The 23,261-nt window shown below is 35.1% G+C and overlaps 2 protein-coding genes across 2 annotated transcripts; both read left to right on the top strand.

Annotated features, from left to right (window-relative positions):
* The first annotated feature begins 643 nt into the window (after positions 1-643).
* LOC113724330 (protein FAR1-RELATED SEQUENCE 5-like) lies at positions 644-2,174 on the top strand. The gene is made up of 2 exons (XM_027247238.1): positions 644-714; positions 1,832-2,174. The coding sequence occupies exons 1-2, from the start codon at positions 644-646 to the stop codon at positions 2,172-2,174; spliced, it is 414 nt and encodes a 137-aa protein (XP_027103039.1).
* A 15,163-nt stretch (positions 2,175-17,337) lies between these two features.
* On the top strand, positions 17,338-18,524 carry LOC140035646 (pectinesterase-like). Its single transcript, XM_072076955.1, has 2 exons — positions 17,338-17,710; positions 17,842-18,524. The coding sequence occupies exons 1-2, from the start codon at positions 17,338-17,340 to the stop codon at positions 18,522-18,524; spliced, it is 1,056 nt and encodes a 351-aa protein (XP_071933056.1).
* Positions 18,525-23,261: the final 4,737 nt, after the last annotated feature.

Below are 23,261 nucleotides of genomic sequence, written 5' to 3'. Positions count from 1 at the left end.
GGTGGAAAAAGGAAATGGAACCGAGCTCCATTTGCTTCTGTACTTCGCGTATTTCACGCTTCTGATACGAAAGCATTTGAAATGTTTGTCTGCGTGAAGTTCACGCACGCGCGAGCTTGCTTTCTTTTTAATTTTTTTTATTTCTTTAAGAATTTAATGCAAAAATACCTTAAAATGAAAATGATAAATCCAACTTATAAATATGAACAAAATGAAGCATTAACTATAAAATAAAAATAAATAGCAAATAATAAATAATAAATAATAAAAATAAAAATTTGGTGTCTACAATAAGGTCCAGTGAACTAAAGAATCTAGAACCGAAATATAATCAGCAACGTGGATATACATACAGTTAAAATAGACTTACATCGTGTGACCAATACATTACAGTCCGTATAACTTAGTGTACATGTAGTTGTATTTGTACATAGATAATGCCATTGTCTTAGAGTAAAAGTAAGGTGATGTGAATCATTAATCATATTGATAAGCGTAATAATAGGATTTGGTATACAAATAATGTGTGATTCATAACACATTATGAATGGTAATATACATTTATATTGTCATTTATATACATACTATCCATGAAGTATTGCAAATTAGGGTGTTTGATGCATAATTGGCAGGAGCAGAAGTAATGGATTGCAGCAAATTGGTAGAAGATGGGACTCCTGAATTAGGAATGGAGTTCAACAGTGAAGAGGATGCGTACAAGTTTTACAACAAATATGCCTTAAAAATGGGTTTTAGTGTAAGAAAAAACTATCTGAATAAAGACAAAGATGACGTGACCACATCTAGAAGATATAGATGTTGACCTTGGTCCCTAACTTTTGATACTTACAAAACAATGGATAATTCTAATATTTTTTCAAGAAATACTTTCAACTACGAAACAAATCAGATTCAAAGTTCAAGTACATTGAAAGGGACAAAGGCTGCTGAAAGCTGTCGGACGCTTGGATCGGACGTCCGATACTCTTTGCTCAACTTTGGACACATGAAGAACTCCATCACCGGACGTCCGAAAGAATTAAGACATTCCACCTAACTCACTGACCTCTTTCGGACACAAGCATCGGACGTCCGATAGGATCCTTCAAAGTCGACGAAATTATCGGACGCTGAATATGTCTCCACCGGACGTCCGATAGAAATGAGATAATTTCTCAAATCTCTCTGTTTGCTTTCGGACGCACAAAGAGCTTGCACCGGACGTCCGATAGAATTGAAAAAGATTTTTCAAACTCATTGTCTGCTGTCGGACGCAAGCATCGGACGTCCGACAGTATCGGACGCAAGGCATCGGACGTCCGATACTCCAACGACTAGTTGACTGTTCAGCTACTTTCTATCCGTTGAAAACATTAATGAGGCACTTTCTTGGTCCTATATAAATAGTGGTTAGTCAGATACTTAAAATAACTTTTGCACACTGAAGAGACAAAAGATCTAGAGTGATTTTAGTGAGAAAATACTCTAAAAGGAAGATTTGTAGTCTTAGTGATGTGAGGTTCATTATAAGTTTTTCATTTGTGAGTGAATACTTCATGAGTGTAACTCTGCGAGGGTTGTCCTGAGAGATAGTAAAACGTCATAATTTGACCGAGTGGAGTTCAGGGCAAGGAGGAGATGAACCTTCTTTTGTACACAAAAGTGATGGTAATTCATCAATTTGAAGAAACTTGTTTGAATTAATCTACAAGCTCAAGAGGAGTTGGGTAGTTAATTGGTTTGCAATTCTTTCCTTTTTATTTACTTATTGTTACGTTTGTGATTTTTACATTATTTATTTCTTCCACTTGGTTGTCTTCGATCCTTACAGTTGCAGCAAGAAAGGTGTGAAGCGCAAGTACGAAGGTGATGTGATGCCAAAGAGGACACGAGTGCCAACGAAAACAGGGTATGGAGTTAAAATGGTTATCGTGTTGTTTAGAGGGACAATGAAGTACCGTGTGCATGATCTTGTCTTAGAGCATAACCATGAGTTGTACATTGCTCAATGTTCGCACATGATGCCATCACAAAGAAAAGTGAGTAAGACTCAAAGATTCCAAACTGAAATAAGCGAGGTTGCTGGGCTTTCATTGAAACAGAGCCATGAGCTTATGGGAAAGGAGACAGGTGGGATGGGTAATGTGGGATATACTCGGGATGATGTTAAATGATATCTTCGAATAAGATGGGAAAGGAGCTTGAAATATGGAAATATAGGTAGCATGTTGAATTATTTTCAAGAACAAACACTCGAGAATCCTTCTTTTTTTTTTCATGCCGTACAGCTGGACTGTGAAGAGCAGATAACGAATATCTTTTGGGCTGATGCAGGAATATTAATTGACTACAACTTTTTTGGAGACGTAATCACATTTGACACAATCTACAAAACAAATAAAAAATACTGACCACTTGGAGTATTTGTGGGTTTTAACCAATATAAGCAAATTGTGATATTCGGTGCTGTCCTTATGTATGATGAGACGATAGATTCTTTCAAATGGGTGTTTGGTACATTTCTAAAAGCAATGTGTGGAAAACATCCAAGTACCATACTAACCGACCAAAATCATATCATGGCAGCCGCTCTTTCACTTGTCATGTCCGAAACGTTTCACGGTCTATGTACGTTTCACATAAGACGTAATTTTATGAAATATCTTGGCAATCACTACAAGGAAAGTAGTGACCTTCCATACATGTTTGGTGTTTGCACGTATGAAATTGAAGAAGTGGAACAATTCAACAGGGTGTGGGAGGTGATGGTGAAGAAACACAATATTGAAAATAATGAATGGCTTTCCGGGATGTATCGAATTCGTGATAAATGGGCAAGGTACATGATGAAAGAAAGATAGACCACGGGAATGCGAAACACCCAATTTAGCGAAAGCCTAAATATAGTAATTAAAAATTATTTGAAACTGGATCACGACCTTGTGCAATTCTTTAGACATTTCAATCGGGTGGTTGATGATAAGAGACATAATGAACTCATCGTAAGAATATAAAATGAGGCAATAGCTCCCCATGATTGGGTTGAGGCAAACACCTATACTTGTGCATGCAGCAAAGACGTATTCATCAATCGTATTTAGTGCATTCCAAAATGAATATGACGAGTCAACAACTATAATTATATTGAGACAACAAGATGCAGGGATGTTTGTGGAGTTTGCGGTCATAAAGTATGATGGAGGACCTGAAATAAAAGTAGTATTCAATCGGAATGATCTAAGTGTACGTTGTAGTTGCAAAAAATATGAGAATGAAGGAATTTTGTATGGGCACGCGTTGAAGGTGTTTGATATCGTGGGTATAAAAATAATTCTTCCTGAATACGTTAAGAGGCGATGGACAAAAAGAGCTCGGGCTGGAGAATGTTTTGATCGGCGAGGACGAGAAATTGTGGCTGATCCAAAAGTAATCATTTCAACTCATTATCGAAAGCTCGCTCTAGCCATGATTAAGGTCGCAACTCGAGCAGCAATGTCGGAGGACACCAGCAAAGTAGTAATCAGCGTCGTATCCGATTTGGCAAAGAGAGTTTAGCTCCTCCTCTCAGAAAACGAAGAGCAACCTTCGTAAAATCATAAAAATCTGAATGTGGAGGAACGTGATAAAATTGAAATTGTAAATGAAATGGGAGAGGCAGTAGTCGCAAGAGGCATTAAAAAATGAGTTGGTGGGAAGAGAAGTAGAGTGATGCGATGTTCGGTCGATAAATTTGATAGAGTAAAAAGAAAATCTAAATTGTCAAGAGCTACATAGACTACGATATGGATCCATTTTTTATGATGGTAAACCTTTATGCTAAAACATTCTTATTATATTGCTGTTAACTCAAGTTTAGGTACCATTCACTATAAAGTAGTATTATTGTCGTGTCAATAATACAGATCTCAGAATCGGAGCCGACATCGGTTGACTTTGATGAACACATGTTTATGGGATGCGGTTCATCTACTGACTTAGTTTCAATTAGTATAAAATGGTCATGACTTTAGATTTTATTTAGATGTTTGTAATAGCATAATTAGTTACATTGATGTTACATTATGTGATAATTTTATTACGCCTGTCATCCCTCCTGATATATCTATTTTGTCTGTCTTATACAATTATTTGGCCCTTCAAAACTCATAGACGCATTCAAGGATCCAGTCAGTGAATGGCCCTCCAAATGCTGTTGCTCCCGAAATCGAGAAAATTGAAATGGTATGCATACATTTAGTAGGAAAAATAAAGACTTTATTGTTCGTATCATACAACTACTTTTCTGTTTATTGTAATGGTGGGCACTTGAACGGTTCAAAGCATGTATATTATGTAGTTAACGTATGCTCGCTTCTATAACCAATTGTTTTGTATTATCCGAAGGTCCACCGTTTGCCTAATCAGAGGCCTCCTGCAATAGTCCCTACAGAATGGATGCCTCCCAAATTTTCTATTTTTTTCAAGCATAACTCTGTCAGGGATATCTTAATGGTCTGATATATCATTTTTTTTTATAATGTCTAGTCCAATTTAGCTTTTGAAGTGAGCAATATAGGCACTGGTAATGATCTGTTGACAGTTGATAGTTATATTATGTAATGTAGGAGGAGTGTGCAGCAATTTCAACACACTGTGATATTGATGCATATCATGTATTTTCACCATCACTGTAGGTGACAAACTTTTACCGTTACATCACATATTTATGTAGTATTGTTATTTGGATACTTGGATATCGTATATTATTAACCGTCTGTTCCATTAGATGTATTAGCTGATTTGCCATTGTTACACATTTCAGGAAAGAAATAACACCCAAGGATTGCGACTAACTGTTGATGTCGCCTCCCTTCAGAGGCAGATTGATGAATGATGTGTATCTCTAATTTTTTAATAACACATTAAGTGGTTGACCAAACTATTGAGTTCCGATTATTCATTCACCAAGTTGACCTCATTTATTGATTTTAGTATTTCTCTGTTGAAGATATTGCTCAGTTTCAATCGCTTCCCTATTGTCAGTTTCTTTTAATCTACAATCTCGAAATGAATTAGTGCATGTTGACCGTAACTCACTAGATTTTTTTTTTTATTTTCATACATTAGTTGTCTTGAACGAGATTTGCAGTGTTTTTCAACGAACATTTGTTATTGGACCTCCATGTCGGCTTGGTTGGAAATGCTCCATATCTACGTTACAAGCAGTTAATAAGCTATTACAAGTTATTCACGTACCTGTACAGGCACCTTTAATGTTTCACTCTGTTCAAACTTAGATAAGTGGGATACAATTTTACTAATTTTCATTGTTAGTAGTCATCAATTGTTCTGTAATGGGTTGTATAAAGTTGTTAAGAAATTATAAAGTTGACTGAAAATTAGAGTAACATTTTTACAATACGATTGAACGCGTTTCTTTATGATTATGGTATTTTTCATAGGATACCATAACAAATAACTGTCGTGATATATATACCATTGTCCAACATTCAGCTACAATCATAAATAACATCTTTATTGGCATGGATGGCACTTAGAATGGCTAGATGTATCATATAGGAATTGGCCTTAACAAATTGTTATTATTTTGTTATGATGCCTGGCCGAATTATTATGTGCTATTTAGTCACCAAAAAATTTACATAATTCACTACATATGGGTTACATTTTCAGAACGAACGGTTTGCACCATTGACATGATGTATTATAGGCACTTCAATAGGTGTTACAAGAATCTTCCTAATTGAATTATGATCAAGTAACCACACGACCACAATAAGGTAATAGTTTCGCAGAAGAAAATGATAGTAGAAGGGGACAACTAATTCCGTTTGTTAAAACTAAGTTTTATAATACAACAAATATTCATAACGAAGCATACAGAATGAGTTACAACCAATTAGGTGTATGTTACAATATGTTACAACTAGTACAAGGATCCTGTTACAGGCATCATTAATATCCAAATAGGGGGCAAAATGTTAAAGTAGAGATTATAATGTTAAAACTTTTTCTTGCTACCTTCACGAACATCGGACTACATCCCTCGTCATCTGTCGTATCCCATACAACACCTGGAAACGCCGTCATGCATTAGACAATCGGGTATGTACCTTTGAAAGTCATCGTTACTTGATTCAGTAAAGTCAGATAGGTCCAGGTCTGATATAAGCATGGGATCTGCTAAAATATTTTCGACATCAAAATCTTTTGCAATAGCATGTCTTTTTGCGGCCTCAACCTCGTGAAACCTGTGTAGCCTACGCTCCATCTACATAACTTCTCACTGTAGCCTATGTAATATGCTTGCATCATTCACTTTTAGTCCTATAACAAGCTCCGCTGAGCATGTTCTCCAGACGCGGAGGCTATGCCAGCGACAAAATACCTGTAATTCCATTCTTCGCTCACGAATAGGCTCCCATATGGGTTTAGGTTCGAGAATGTAATTACCAGAGAGGGTAGGTGCTCGTGGATGTTATCTTTGAAAATGTGGTCAGCTAGTCCCAGAGAGTTGTTGGTGTTAAGTGGAGCGTTCCTGAAATCGCATTTGGTACCATATAAAATCCTCCCATCTGGTGTTTCGTACCTCCTTAGAGTATTGGTTGGACCCGACGATACTTTCCGTCTTTTTTGCTGAACCTTTGATTGTGAGCTTGTATGAGATTTTTCAAAAGTGGGTTGCATGACTATGCTAAGACCTACTACTTTTTGGTTGGATGAAAGGAACTATGGTCTGCCAAAGTATTGGGGAGGAGATAATAAAGAGGTATAAATTTTTTTGGCAGATCGTGGGTAGAAGGTTTATATGTGTATGTATATAAACATATTTAGTTATTGTGTGATATAAATAGCATCACATTTATATTTAGTGATTGTGTGATATCAAAGCGGATGTCCGTGCCATGCATAGTACGCATTTATTTTGAACACGTTTAACAACTGCATGCTGTGTCATTTCATCCTGTTCTCCACGTTGTGACGCCCCCATTTCTCCCAAGGGCAAACCCAAGGGTATCCGCGGGACGCTTACCCAACTCTCTCCAGGACTCGAGACAATTCCAATTTAAACTTAAATTCTAATACTAACAATGAAAGTCGGAATAAAGGTACGAAGTCATTTCCATACATAAATATTCAATCTCACATCACAATTTCAAATTTTTCATTACTTTCCCCAAAATATACAACATCCAAAAGTATTTAATCGATTACAATCAAAACACAAATACAAAAGTGCCTCAAGTCGGCATTTTCTTAACTTCTTCCATTCCAGTTCCTGTTAAGGAAAACAAACTAATGGGATGAGTCAATACTCAGTGAGGCCAAGAAAGTCATGCAAGCACGTAGTTCAAGTATCAATAACATTTATACTGTCGCACCCCATTTTTGGAAAAATGAAAAAAAAAGTCGTTTGAAATCATAATGTGTATTGTGCGTGTAATATGTGAAGCATGTGAATGTGAGAAATAAAGGGAAAGGTCATGGGACTTTTAAATGCGACGGTTTGGTCAAAACGATAATCTAAAAAGGTTTTTAAACAGAAAAGTATGAGTCGCCACTTGGTATTGAGTTGGGGTGTACCAAGTCACCAAAAAAGTAGTTTTTGAAAAATGGAGTAAAACCTTTTTAGATGACTCCTAGTCTACGAAAATCAAAGAGATGAGTTCGGGGGTCACGGTTGATAAAAGGGAAGGCAAAGACGAAGTCTAAGGCACCCTTTTATCCTAGCCTAAGCTAGTTACGTGATTTAGTGACAATTTTCCTAATTTTACCCAAGAGACGTATTGCATTTTGGATGTGTCTAACATGAATGCAAACCTAAATCTAATGTTTGGTTTGAATGGGATAGAATGTCTTTTTTGAGGCTCGATTGGTCCTAATCACATGAATTGTGATAGCCAATGGTGAACTCTCAAAGAGGTCACGAATAAATGCAAATGAATGCTTGGATAATCATGAGAAAAAAATGAGTGTGTGTGAAAATGTCTTTGAGTGTAAAAGCGAGTGCCAGGTGCAAAAAGTGCAAAGTGCAAGTGTGCAAGTGGGTGTGTAAAGTGCAGGGGTGCAAATGAGTATGAAAAAAGTGTACATGTACAAATGTGAGATAGTATAAAGTGATAGCGTGAAGAGTGAGAATGTATTAAGTGAGAATGTACAAATGTATTTGTGATTTTGAATGTTGTTTTAATGGACATACAGCAAGAAGCCTGTGGCAATTGCTCTATGTGAGGCGGTCTTGCTTGCTCATCTTAGAGAGGATCAATGGAAGACCATCTCTGTTAGCAGGAGGAGGAATGAAATTTACGTTTTGGTTAGGAATTTGAGGTCCACCGCATACAGACTTGCTCTTGCCACCATAGTTCTTGAAGCACTGGAAGAAGATATTGAATTCATGTGATCCCAAGTTTCAACTGTGAAACTATATTTTTGATGGTAGGATATACTTAACATTTTGTGGAGAGCCTTGATTTTCCTCTTGTTTGATGTATTAATGTAGTAAACTGGTAATGCCTGGTTACAGTAGTACTTCTTCCGTTTGGGTACTTGTGCGTGAAAATTTGGTGGAATTTTATTTCGAATCAACGCATCATAATACAAATGGGTCTTTAGTGTCCTAGTGGCTATAGACTTTAAATCAATTGTGGGAGTCTTGAAAGGAAGAATAGCTAACAAAAAGTTGCCCCTTCAAACAAGATGGTCGCCGGCCTTGGAGAGTGCTACAACCAGATAAACAACGGATTCGGATTGATTAGCAGAAAAGATGGTCACCGTCCTTTATGAGGTATAGCTTTCTGTTCACAAGTCTGGCCTTGTTTGGTTCCATGAAGCCACTGAGGAAAGGAAAGTAAAAGAATGAAAAGTAGGTTCCTTGTAAACCATACTCTTTTCTCTTGTTCGGTTGACAAAGGAAAGTACTAGGGAGAAAGGAAATGACTAGGCAAATGAGAAAAAATCCAAAGAAGGTAAATCCTTTGTTTGGATTATGGATTTGGTAGGAGGACATAAAGAGAAAATAAATTTAAAAAAGAAAAAACAATTGAATTAAACAATTACCAGTTATATTGAAAATTCATGAAAGGAATAGCAAACAAAAAGTTGCCCATTCAAACAAAATGGTCACCAGCCTTGGAGAGTGCCGCAACCAGATAAACAATGGATTCGGAATGATTACCAGAAAAGATGGTCACCATCCTCTAGCTTTCTGTTCATAAGTCTGACCTTGTTTGGTTCCATGAAACCACTGAGGAAAGGAAAGTAGGTTCCTTGTGAACCAGACTCTTTTCTCTTGTTAGGTTGACAAAGGAAAGTACTAGGGAAAAAGGAAAGTAATAGGGAATGAGAAAAAAATCTAAAGAAGGTAAATCCTTTGTTTGGATTATGGATTTGGTAGGAGGATATAAAGAGAAAACAAATTTAAAAAAGAAAATACAATTGAATTAAACAATTACCAGTTATATTGAAAATTCATGAAAGGAATAGCTAACAAAAAGTTGCCCCTTCAAACAAGATGGTCACCAGCCTTGGAGAGTGCTGCAACCAGATAAACAACGGATTTGGAATGATTACCAGAAAAGATGGTCACCATCCTCTAACTGTCTGTTCACAAGTCTGGCTTTGTTTGGATCAATGAAGCCACTGAGGAAAGGAAAGTAGGTTCCTTGTAAGCCATACTCTTTTCTCTTGTTAGGTTGACAAAGGAAAGTACTAGGGAAAAAGAAAAGTAATAGGGAAATGAGAAAAAAATCCAAAGAAGGTAAATCCTTTGTTTGGATTATGGATTTGGTAGGAGGACATAAAGAGAAAACAAATTTAAAAAAAAATACAATTGAATTAAACAATTACTAGTTATATTGAAAATTCATGAAAGGAATACAAACAAGATGGTCACCGGCCTTGGAGAGTGCTGCAACTACATAAACAACAGATTGGAATGATTACTAGAAAAGATGGTCACCGTCCTCTCTGAGGTATAACTTTCTGTTCACAAGTCTAGCCTTGTTTGGTTCCATGAAGCCACTGAGGAAAGGAAATTAGGTCCCTTGTAAACCATACTCTTTTCTTTTGTTAGGTTGATGAAGGAAAGTACTAGGGAAATGAGAAAAGATCCAAAGAAGGTAAATCCTTTGTTTGGATTATGGATTTGGTAGGAGGACGTAAAGAGAAAACATATTTAAAAAAGAAACTACAATTGAATTAAACAATTACCAATTATATTGAAAATTCATGAATTCACTATCTTAAATGTTTGATAATTTGAGTTGAAAAAAAGTTCGAAATTTGGGTCATTGAGTAATAACTTCGAGTCCCTTTGGGGACATCCGATAAGAAAGTAATAACTTCGAAACTTTTTACCATTTTTGATTGATTAACCACCCAAATGAACCTAGGAAAGAAAATTAGGGGGAAAAATAATAGGAGTGAAGACAACAAATATGTAAAGGAAAAGAAAGTTAAAAAATACCGTCTTGTAATTCAAGTGCCATGTGGTCTCTTTTATCATTTTCTTTTCATAATTGCTAAAAATAAAATTTCTTTATTTCCATTTGGTCATTTCACAAATTTTCATCAAAATTTTTGACCTTGAATTCATGAACTACAAAACACGCAAAATTGTTTGGTCAAATAAGGTAAACTCATTAAGTTGCAAGCAAATAGAACAATAGCAAAGTGCCAATTTGGGTGATTAGAACATTAAGCTGCAAGCAAATAAAACAATTGCGAAGTGGCAATTTAGGTAATGCGAACAAGTTCTGATAGAAATTTTACAATTAGTATACTTACATCAACTCATTTATATCAATGCGAATTGATAAGTTGGATCAACTCATTTATACTAGTACGAATAAATAATTCAAATATTATCTGAATAACCCAAACACCCATCAAGCCTAATAAAAAATTTTTTCTCCGCTCTACGATGTTGCAAAATCACTTACTATTGGATAAATTGGATGATAAAAATACATTAATTTGAACTAAATACTATGCCAAAAATTTCACAATTTTTGAATTTGTTTTGCAATTGCAAAGGATGATAATAATAGGACTTTGAGGTTGCTTTGATTAATCCAAACACATATTAGACACAAGAAGAAACAAATGATCATGAATCTGATCACGTAATTCATGCTGACAACCATATTTTCATAACAGCAAAATCTAACGATTTCTTTTCCTGGAAGAGAAATAGGTTAATATCATTTTTTCGGGCAAAATGTGAAAATTCATCGATTGATAAAAGTGGACAGTTTACCAGAAAAGAGCATAATATATCAATAGTTTGGCTCTGGACTAAAGGGTCATTTATCTTAAGTTTAATGAAGAAATTGATCAATAGTTTGCCACAGCTTTTTTTAGATGTCTCAGTAAAGAACAAAATATAATATATGTTGTCTCGATGAAAAGTAAACATTAATCAATGTTGTCATGCCCTGAATTCATTAAATTTTCAGAATTCAGGATTGATTATTTAAACCAATCATAATAGAACAGACAATACAATTATACAAGGAGTAAAAATATAGCCTAATAATTAAATGTCAAATGCCACTTGATAAATAGGGTCAAAGCTAAGATCCGTTACATCATTTTTTAGAATAACAAGAGGACACAGTCTTTGTTATTTTTCTTGAAACAAAGAAAGTAGCCCTCTATGTACTTCAAATTGATTTGATTGAAGGAGTCAAAGGCTTGTTCTTCAATTGGAAGGGTGTCTTCTTGTCTATATTCGTATAGAACAAACTATTTCAGGTGCAACCTATCTATGAATTTGACATTATGGACGAGTAAAATCTTGTGAATTGTTTCAGTGAATCGTTATTACCTGGATCATTCGTGCAATTTGGACATGTCAAGCTAGGTAGACAAAATGTTGTTCTCTTTGACACAAAAAAAGGACTCATCCAGCTTTTTGCTCATCCAATGAACTGTTGCCAATGTATTCTGTACCAATGTAACCTACTGGCTTGGTCAGCCCGTTATCGCACTTGGACTCTGGAATGTTTAGTAATAATAAAAAAATCAGAAACTTCAGCAGTTCAATTTGCATCAATCAGTATGTTGGAAGATTTAATCTCTGTAAATTATGGTGGAATTGCGTAGTTGTCATGGTTATGCATAAATGTACAGTTGCTTTTATATAATAATGACTGATAACTCACTCTTGCCAAAATGATGTACTTTTGCAATTTCGGTCCAGAAGACAAAGTCAATGCTAGTCTGAGTAAATTCTTAAATTATTATGAAAAAAATTGTTCTACAAGAGAGATTATTTCTGAAGCTAATTCCAAGATTAGGATCTTCACATTTGTGAAATGCGAGTTCAAGGACTTCATATTTGACAAATGCGAGGTTAGTGATTTCAGAAACATCTTTGGCCAAAAAAAAAAAAAAAAACCACAAAGCTCGCATTTGCAGAACCACGAGCTTTGTGAGATATCTTCCCAAATAACAGGTGAATGTTCAAAACAGAGCAACTCTAACATTCTAAATCCCTAACGCAATTTCGATATGGGAACACCAAAACGAAGACGAATTGACGCCAGTACCAGGAGTCAAACCGCTACAAACATAGCATTTTAGCATCAGCTTTCAAACATTTGAAGAAGTTCCAGATTTTTTTCCCAATTTTTCCTAATGGCTTCAAAAACTCACTCCATCTCCGGAAAAGTAGTAGCCGGTAAGCTTGAAAATGTCGACGTGCTTGAGATAGGTGTTGTTCATGATTTGCTGTCATAACTGTGTTTCTCTAATTTGTTATCTGCTGCATCACTAGGAATTGCATCTGCTGTTTCAACAGTAGAAAGCTAGAAAAATGAAAATGACCATCTAGAACCAGTGAAAGTTAGTGCAGCTAGCTAAGTAGTAGCTTTTTAAAAATATTGCTTCAGACACCGGGGAAAAACTAGTTCAAAAAATGAACTAATAGCGAGAAAAGTAAGCATAACAATGTTAGCATAACCGGTAGTGAAGAAATGTAAGCATAACTAGTAGTGCAGAAAAGTGACCTCGCATTTGGCTCTCTTTTTTATTTTATTTTTTGGATTTTGTGGGACAAAAATTTAAAGTGACTTTGCATTCAGCAAATGCGAGAGTTCGCAATTGCTGAATACAAAGATCCCTTGAATGGAATTCTATACTCAAAATCTTCCCTTTGTAGAAATTTTTTAAAATTCATCATCATTATCGAAATTTCTCGCTAGACTGATGCTGTTAAAGGATATCTCTGTAGATTAGTGATTTCTTTTTTCTTTTTTTTACTAGTAAAAAAAAATAAAGTGTAAATGACAATGAATCAGTCAAAGGTTGGTTACAGCTATTTAATCTCAACTTGGATTTGCTCATTATACTCGAGAAGTGGTTTTTTTGCGTTTAGGGGGTCATTGTCTTGGTTCCACTATAGAATAAATGCAATGGAGTGTATAATCAATTGAAACGACCACAATAGAAAGTTAATCACAAGAAGGAATAAATGCAGAATGCATTGAGCTGGTCTTGGTTATCTCACCAATCACTACACATAAATTATGAGTCTCTGACACAGTAATAGGAGTTGTTTCCGTTAAATTGATGATATAGAACAGCCGTTACATTGGCAGCATCACCGATGCCACAGGATAAGGGGTAGAAAATTCGACAATTCATGGATGAAAACATGTACAAATTCTAGTGTACAGAAACAACAATTTTGTGTACAATTAATTGATCCACCCATTATTACAAAACCTTTTAGTTTTTTTCTTTTTTATATATACACAAGATCGTTACTTATGCACACATTATTAGCGTACGTTACTCTTACTTTAAATGCAAGAAACTTGCATGTCCTGTACGTATGAACCTTTTCTACCAACTAATTGCTAGATATTTAGATTAACTTAGAACACTTGGATTTTTTTTTTTAGCAAATTAGCACACTTGGATTTGATAGGGGACAGAGAGGTTTTCCAATTCAGTCTTTCCATAATTTTCCATTTCTGTTGGATATTGCATCTCCTTCATCATAATGGAGTTTTACTAATTAAGCAAGGTAATTGGCTTTCTGATATATGGAAGGAGAAGGCCAGACCAAGAGTACAAGTATGGTTTTTTACCTTCATTCTTTGTTTTTTTTTTTTTTTAGCTTCTATGGATTGCTGCCCTCAACAATCCAATATCAGAATATAATGTGTATGTATCAACACTTGCAAAACATAGAAAAAGCATGAAATATTTGATAAATCACGCAATTAGTTGCTTACAATCATGTTAACTCTAGATATTCAAAGTTCAGCATGATAACAGAAAAAAACTTGCGTGTAAACAACCCTAAATGCTCCTTGATTGTCATACATTGAATACATTATTAACCACTACAAGTCATAGGTTACTTCACCAATGAAAATTCAGTTTCAATCACATGTCTAAAATTTCAATGGTTACAGCGATGAATAATATCTGTTGCAAAACAATGGAAACTTATTTAGTTTTTATACCTGTAAGTAAATTTCAATGCCAAGATTGTTAACATATCATTTTCAAACATCTTCAAGTGGAGCTTGCAGTTTCAAACATCCTGCTTCAATAGAAAATTTACTATACTAAAAAAGGTTCTCCAACTATGCAAAATTTACGTCTAGATTATATGACTGATGACAAAGGGCAGACGCCAATAGTTGATTAATTTAAGAGAACAAATTTCTGAACCATTTCTAAAATATTCGTTCTTACAAATTGAGGTCGAGTCCAGAAATGAACTTGTATGAGCCAAATTGGCAAGTTGAGAGCTGACGCTTGTGGGACAAAGTAGATTTTTGAACCTTAAATGGTGATGGGTAAGATATCTGCACAAGTCAACTCCATCAACAACATCTTTGCTGAAGAAGAAGTTCCGCCGAAAATGTTGTATCAAGATTCAAGAGGTCAGCTCAATTGAAAAATTCGCAGAGTTTAAAATTCATTATAAAAAAAAAAAAAAGCTTGAAAACAAATCCCAAAACTTGGTGTAAACATATATTTGATCAATTTAACTATTTTTTGGTTGCGTTTTTTAACTTAATTAATTATACTAGTTAGTGAAATGTTGTCATTAGAACTTTTTCATGCCTAATCTATAAAAGTTTGGGTTTTTATTTGTATATTTTTTTTCCAAAGAAACTACAAGCCTCTTATACCGAGAAAGGACAAGAGGATGTTTTGCGAGTCAATTAGGAGTCTCACAATTACCTGCATAATACACTTAGACAAGTGATAATGCCACTGCAAAATATTCATGAAATAACAATTTTATGCTTTTAAAAATGATTAATTTTTGAGTGGCAAAAGCTATAGTTGCCATTGCACACGAGGTTTGCTGTAGAACTAAAATGTGTGCTTTGACAATATCACTTGAAAATATCCCTTAATATATGTAAGATTAGTGATTGACACAAAAAAAAAAAAATTTATTCAGTGATGCACTGGCATTCTGAACTTCTGAATAAACAAGAAACACATCATTTCTGTTGTCTTCTGCGTATTTATTTGGAAGTAGGAGAAATTCTAAAACTATTATGAAAAGAAAAAGTTTTCTATTTGAGGGGTTGTTTGTGTTGGGGTTTCTAAGAATAAGTAGTTCGCAATTGCCGAATGCGAGCTCATTGAACTCGCATTCAACAAATGCGATATATTATTGAATTTCTGATTTTGCAAAAATCTAAAAAAAAAAAATGCTTCAAACCTCGCATTTAACATATGCGAGATTTGAAACCTTTTCGTTTTTTAATTTTAATAACTTCAATCTCATCATTTTTTTTTATAAATTCAAGTAAATTGTTTTGTTTTTCTTTTGAGTATGGGCTTTGCTTTTTATTTCATAAAATTATGGAGAATGAATTTTTAGATTATTATTCATTGATCTTGAATGTCACGTACTGACTTACTGAGTACTAATATGACCTAATCCCATAATAGTATGTGAAATTCAAGATCAATGGATAATAACCAAAAAATTCATTCTCCTGAAATAAAAAGCAAAACCCACACTCAAAAGAAAAACAAACACAATTTGCTTGAATTTATAAAAAAAAAGAGATGAGATTGAATTTATTAATATTAAAAAACTAAAAGGTTTCAAATCTCGCATATGTTAAATGCGAGGTGCTGAAGCAAATTTATTAATATTGATGAGATTGAATTTATTAATATTAAAAAACTAAAAGGTTTCAAATCTCGCATATGTTAAATGCAAGATCTGAAGCAAATTTTTTTTTATTTAGATTTTTGCAAAATCAGAAATTCAGTGTGCTCGCATTCAGCAAATGCAAACATCACTTAGACAGAATGCTACACTCAAAAGGCCCCATTTGTAGAAAAATTTTAAATTTCATCGTAAATTTAGAAATTTCTCATGCTTGTCTGCACTCTGCAGTATCCCTGACTATCTCTCAAGCTCATGTAAGCATAAATATATATCTGTTAACATCCATTAGTCAGGCCTTAGCAGCTGTCTTGGCCAAATACTACTATAACACAAGGGTATACGGAAAATTAAACAGCAGCTAAAGGATTCAATCATGATTGCTACTCCAAAAAGTATATAAATATCCTCTCACTCACTTTATAATCTAACTATATAAATTATTTCTTGCATTCATCTGCTGTTAGAATCTAGTAATGTGGAGTTATTGGCCATCAAATTACATCAAATTACTGCATTATAATGAATGCAGTTAAGTTTAAGATTCAAAATCTAAAAACAAAAAATATTCATTATTGTTTCTGTGCCTACTTACAGTTGTAATTTGTGATCACCGACCAAGGAGGAAAGCCGCAGGAAGTAAATCTTGTTCTGAATACCAAGCATAATTTTATGTAGCGGGCAGTTTCAGGTCATTATCCCCAAAGATGTCCATTAGCCCGAAGTGGTTTTATCCAATCGCAGTTCTTCATTACCCCCAAAGATGTCCATTGGCCTCAAATAGATTTTTATCCATTTGCATTACACACTCAAAGCAATTCAACAAACAAATCATCCTTTTTGGGTAAGGATTAAAGTTTCAGTTGGCTATAGTATGTTACAGCCAGAAATAATGAAACATTATGTCTGAAAACCAAAATAGAATAAAATACAAACACAAAAACAGATTAGCCTTTTACTTCTGTTTTTAGGACTAAGGTAAAAATTTTGAATCTATCTAATTCCTTGGCAATCATGATTTCGTTCCCCACCAATATCAGTAAACTTCTGCATCTCCATTTTCTTATAAATACTCAAAACATGCAATATGTTATCCCTGTAACCAACTAATAAACAAAAAGAACACTCAGGCTGCTATTAGCATTGACCAACTAATCTCCAGGCGTAGGTAGGGAGGTATGGCTAAGGGCGCTTCACCAGTCATCGTGATTGTATTGGTTGCGGTTGTATCTGTTTACATCTCCATACATTTCCAGCTGCAAGGACACAAGAAATTGAGCAACGTTCATGGAAACGGTATTATGTTTAATGCAACCGTCTCGAAGACAAGACCTAGAGCATATAGAAGGATAACGGATGCCATTGCATCAGCACCCATTCAGAGTCAATCCAGGTACTTCATTCATGTGGAGGCCGGTATATATGTGGAGATTGTGGAAGTGTGGGCAAATAAAACGAACATAGCTTTGATTGGAGATGGTGCAAATGTAACCAAAATCACAATGAACAGGAGAGTCCCAGAGTTCCAAACAAACGAAACTGCCACTGTTTGTAAGGACTTCTGACAGCAAGCTTTATTTACTATCTCTTTTCCTTTCTTCTTCTGTTGCATAAACTTTTTCCTTATCTATTTCATATTATATGAAGCTTATTAAAATGCTATTACATTTCATTGTTTGCAGCTGTCAAAGGTAATGGTTTCATGGCCAAGTACATAACTTTCGAAAACTCAGCAGGAGAAGGCACTCAAGCTGTTGCCCTAATGTCCCTGTCTGACAGATCATCATTTTACAGATGTACATTTTTAGGGTTCCATGACACACTCTGTGCACACTTTGGCACGCAATTCTACAAGGAGTGTGACATCTACGGCACTGTTGATTTTATGTTTGGCAATGCTGCGGCGGTCTTTCAAACCTGCAACTTATATGCACGGTTGCCTAACCGTGTCATTACTTTGACTGCACAGGGAAAAATGTCACGCTATGAGAGTAGTGGATTTGTCATTCAAAATTCCACTTTGACAGCAGCCCCAGATTTGCAGTCCAACAAATCTCAGGTTCACGCTTTTCTTGGAAGACCATGGTTTGAATGGTCGACCGTGATTGTGATGCAATCATTCTTGGATAGCATCATAGATCCAGCTGGGTGGTATGAGTGGCCAGGCCATCGCACAGATGAGCTAACCTACAGAGAATTCGGTAATTGGGGTCCTGGTGCAGGCACAGGGAGACGAATTTCATGGGTGGGATATAAAGCATTAAATCAGTCCAAGGAAGTCATTCCTTTCACGGTTTCTAAGTTTATTCAGGGGGATTCTTGGATTCCAGAGTCTGGAATCCCTTACACCAGCGGTTTATATTAGTATGAGCCTATGAGGCCATATCTTTGAAATCCCTTATACCAGCAGTTTATTTTAGTATGAGGCCATTATATGGTGTTCCTGTAGTAACTTGAAAGACGTTGCTAGACTGTGAATGGAGATATGTTCACTACTTTACTAGCCATTAAGTATGACATTGCCAGACTGTGAATGGAGCAAAGTATTTCCGATATGTTCACTACTTTACTACAAATTGAGTATGACATTGCTAGACTGTGAATGGAGAAAAATATTTGCGATATGTTCACTACTTTACTAGAAATTGAGTATGCCGTCCAGCAACCGCCACAAGCCTATGGGACTGACCCACAAGCACTCCAAAAAGACCACTTTAAGTTCCTTGAATAAAAGTTAAGAGAAGGTACTTATGTAAGTTGAGAATCAAACTTTCTTTCTCTTTATCAGCCATATTTTCTTCTTCTTCTTTGACTAATATGGTTACAAACGCAGAACTCTTTTCACACTTCGAGACTTCTCAAAAGATTTTGAGAGTATGTCCAAAAGAAGTTGCTTTGCTAAAAGATAAAAGCGCACGAAATTGGAAAACAAAAATTAGAAACATTGCAATCTTTTCTCTCCACATTAGATGGCATGGCCCATAGATTCAGTTGGATTGAAGCTTGCCATAGATTCAGTTGGATTGAAGCTTTATTTCTGGTTTAGCAGCAAATTGACACAGCTAACAACAAAATTTTGGAAGCTTCAAGTTCTAATCGGCTAAAAGTGATAATAACTGGTTTCCCTTCCCTACCCTTTTCTCTACCAATTTCTCCACTAATTTTCCAACCATAAGCTGGTTGAAAGGATATTTTCATCCTTGGAAGCTAAGAATAAAACTAAAGGATCATTTGACAAAAAAGAATAATTTTGGTCTAAAAGAGTCTATCCGCGGTGATTCCTAGAGTCTAACAATGGTCAAAGTTCTCTGCATGTTCAGTGGTTTCTCTTATTAGGCCTTAAACATTTTGGTCTTTCCTTTGTCACTTAAAATTTCCAGAATGTCAGTCATCATTTTGGGCCTCTTTTCATTATCTACAATATCAGGTAAGTTGTTCAAGCATTCTTATGGGGAAAGGGAAAGTTCCTATAAGTTCTAAAGTTCTACAACTAGTTACTTTTCGTATTTAGAATATGGAAATAGGAGTTTTAGGTACCTTCTTACTTTATGAATACTTGTGTTCCTATGTCATTCTTTGCAGAGAATTTGATGAATGAAGATTTAGTTTTGGTTTATTAGTTGTGTTGTTCTTCTTTCTCTTAGCTTCTCTACTTCTTTCCCTCGTTTCTTACCACATCACTGTCCAGAATAATGTTCACAGCACCAAAACAATCTCAAGGCCCTCGTTCTTCTGCTCGCACAAGTAGGCTAGATCTCACCCATCTTGTCCCACATCAATTTTAGAGATACACCATTTGGCGGTGCTGTGAGCCAAGTTTTGTGTTATTTTGTGCTATTAATGATTTACATTTAGATATATAACTACAAATTTGGCTTGCACACTCCAGTTTACATTTAGATGTTTGGCATTCCTCAAATTTGTAATTCTGGAGTTCACAATTAGTTTTGTTTGACATGTGTGTTAGTTTATATCATAAGCACTTAAATCACACTCCTCATCAACATCAAGTGAAAATTATAAAAGCAGCAGCAGATATCAAAAGAAAACAATGTACACCAGAAACCCAGCATTACTGCTGATAGTCTTTGGGATGCGTGAACTGACAAAATAAAGAAAAGGAAAAGAAAGATCCTGGTTGCTGAACAGCGATACAAAGTAACCAAAGAAAACAACGTAACAAATCTTACTTACTGCTGTTCAGGAATGCATTAGTTAGTACTTCATTTCTTATGTAGTACTTCATGCATTAGTTGTTTTAGCTGAATATGATGGGCAATTTCAGTGGGATATGTTCAATAGAGCAAGAGTAATTAGAAAACAAGAAAATTCAGATTTTGTACACAGTTTCTCAAAGCAGGCGAAAAAGCAACTTTTCATAGATTAAAATGAACACCTATTGTCAAGTCTAGACTAAATTCCAGCCAGTGAAGAAGTTAAGCATCTTGGGGCAAGTTGCATGATCTAACTCAAGGAATGCACAAGGCACACTACATTGAATGAAAAATGATATGTATGTTCAAGTAATATGTATGTAAACCTATGTAAGACATGACGATAATTATTTAAACAAAAAGCTCTTGGAGAACAAGTTAATTAGATTTTCTCCAAGCATAATTTCACTCGTAAGGCGTAGCATATGAGTTTTTAATTTAAGTGGGCCAAATCGATTAATTCAACTGAATTTCCTGCTGTCAATGTATATAGTCATTGAACACTTAACATGAAAGATTTAAGATCTCATTGATACCTCAAGTCAAAAAGTTATCAAGCGAACAAGAAACAGAAAAGAAAGCATGACATAAACACATAACGCCAAGAACAATTACCCACAAAAGCATGAATTCAACATTTATCCCAATCATTAAACGGCAAACTTAAAATAGAGCCACTCAAGAAACGTGACTACAAAGCAACTTTACAGGTTATGCAGGAAACATATTTGCATCCTTTGGAGCTACTACTTGCTCTAAAATCATGTCAAAAAGGATGTCCATAGTCCATGTGACATAAAGAAAACAATGTAAGAAAACCGTTAATATACAACAGGAGTCACTCTCAAACTGTAACCAGATCAAGCAAGCAATCTGAAGTAATCCGCATCTTTCATGAATTATGACTGCAACAGGGGCTTAAGAAAAATCCCAACTTTTATTCCAATCATTTTGTAATAGTCACTCAGAAACTATGACCACGAGACACAGCTTTGCAGGTACACTTGCACATAACTAATTGATCACATTAATATCCAAAACTTGATCAAGCAAAACAACTGAAATAACAGGGTATCTTTAATCCTTTAGTATACTAGGTGGCATTAGTTAGCCAAGATCAATATTTACACACCCAAATCACTACTTTGTAGCTAATGAAGAAACAGATTGTTCACATTGACCTTTTGAGGCAATTGACATCCAAGAAAATTTGTCGAAGCATATATAAGTTACAAATGTTCAAGAACCAAAATGCTCATTTTGAGGAAGAAAAGAGAGGATGAAAGCAATCATTCAAAAAATTGCAATAATCCACTAGAACAGAGAAGAAAGAACAAAATATTTTGACAAGATTTTTGCCAATCAGAGAAAGATATATCCCAATCTCAATACACCAATTTTGTCTAGAAAGTGATTAGGTCAACAAACACCAATGGACACAAAATACAATGTGGCACACGTCCAAGAGTTTGCTGAGAACAACAACAGCATGGAGAGGAGCAGGCATTCGTTCAGATCCCAATCATTAATCAAGCAGAGCAAGTGAAACCAACATTCAAGTTAATTTCCAAAAGAAGAACATTTTGAGACAAATGACAAACAATTCTACTAGATACGCTTTAAACCTCATAATGTAGTCAATATACAAATCGTGCAGAGCTCAGATTAGATGCTTGTGCAAAATCCATGCTTAAAAAGGTCCAATTAGACAACAATTTACCAAAGCTGAAAACCAACATCCTATTTATTATACAATTCAGCTCATAATGCCTTTGTTTAGTTTCCATTGGAAATGATCTTTCATTTGTTAGAATTTTTAATCTTTGACAAATGCGCAGAGGTTGATGCAGAACAGCTTAGCATTAAAAAATGACTACGATAAGAAAAATAACTGCTACTTAAAGTTGATTAGATATATCTAGGTCTCGTTATGGTTTCCAAAATCCCTCATTATGGTTTTTAATAAGGGAAGAGAAGAACAAGAAGAAGAAAAGGATCAAGTAGCTTACCTCATCCATCAACACTAAAAGCAGCATCCCATAGTAGTCCTGCACATGCCACAGCAGCAAATCTACTATAAGAACCTCCTGCAATCCTTTCTGTTCATGGTTCAGCAACCAAAATATAAGCTTGCAAGTGGACCAAGAATCAATCTTTTCACGGGTTTAGCAACCGTTTCATCATTTTGCATGTATATATGGACTAACTATCTTCACAAGTTCAGCCTTGCAATCACTATATTTGCCTTTCCTTCTGGTCAGGTGGACACTTCAAGCCACCAACTCATATGCACATAAAAAACAGAAGAGTTTGGCTTAATTAAATAATATTACAAGCCAAAGCATTAGGTTGTACTTTATATGTCCTCAAAAAACCAACATAATGGAAACAAGAAAAAACAAAGAAAACATAAATTAGGGTATAGCAAAATTTCAAACTAAAAAGGACTTGACCAAATAAGTAGATCATCTACCAAAAATAAAAGAAAAACTGAATGTAGATTTATACATGCAACCAAATTGATCACAGCCCCAGAATGCTCCTCCACAGCCATTCTCTTGCCTTTTTTACTATAAAACATATGGCCAGCTCCTTCCACTTATGCTAAACTCCTTTCCCTCCCTTATACCAAAGAAGTAACAAGAATATTCCAAAAACCATTAAACCATTTTTAAGCAACCAAAATTTTATTTTATTTTATTTGGTATTTCCCATGTAAAAAATTGAAGAACAAAGAACTATCAGTGAAAGAAGTTGTGAACAGTCCTATTCCATTACTCAGTTCCTTCCAAATAGGTAACAAACACTATTTGCATCTAGGAAGGGGTTCTCTCTCTCTTTTTTTTTTTTTTTTTTTAAGTTTAATACATATCAGAAACCCAATATAT

Source organism: Coffea arabica, chromosome 2c (genome assembly GCF_036785885.1).
Source record: "Coffea arabica cultivar ET-39 chromosome 2c, Coffea Arabica ET-39 HiFi, whole genome shotgun sequence".
Lineage (NCBI taxonomy): Eukaryota > Viridiplantae > Streptophyta > Magnoliopsida > Gentianales > Rubiaceae > Coffea > Coffea arabica.
This window is presented reverse-complemented; position numbering and strand designations above follow the sequence as displayed.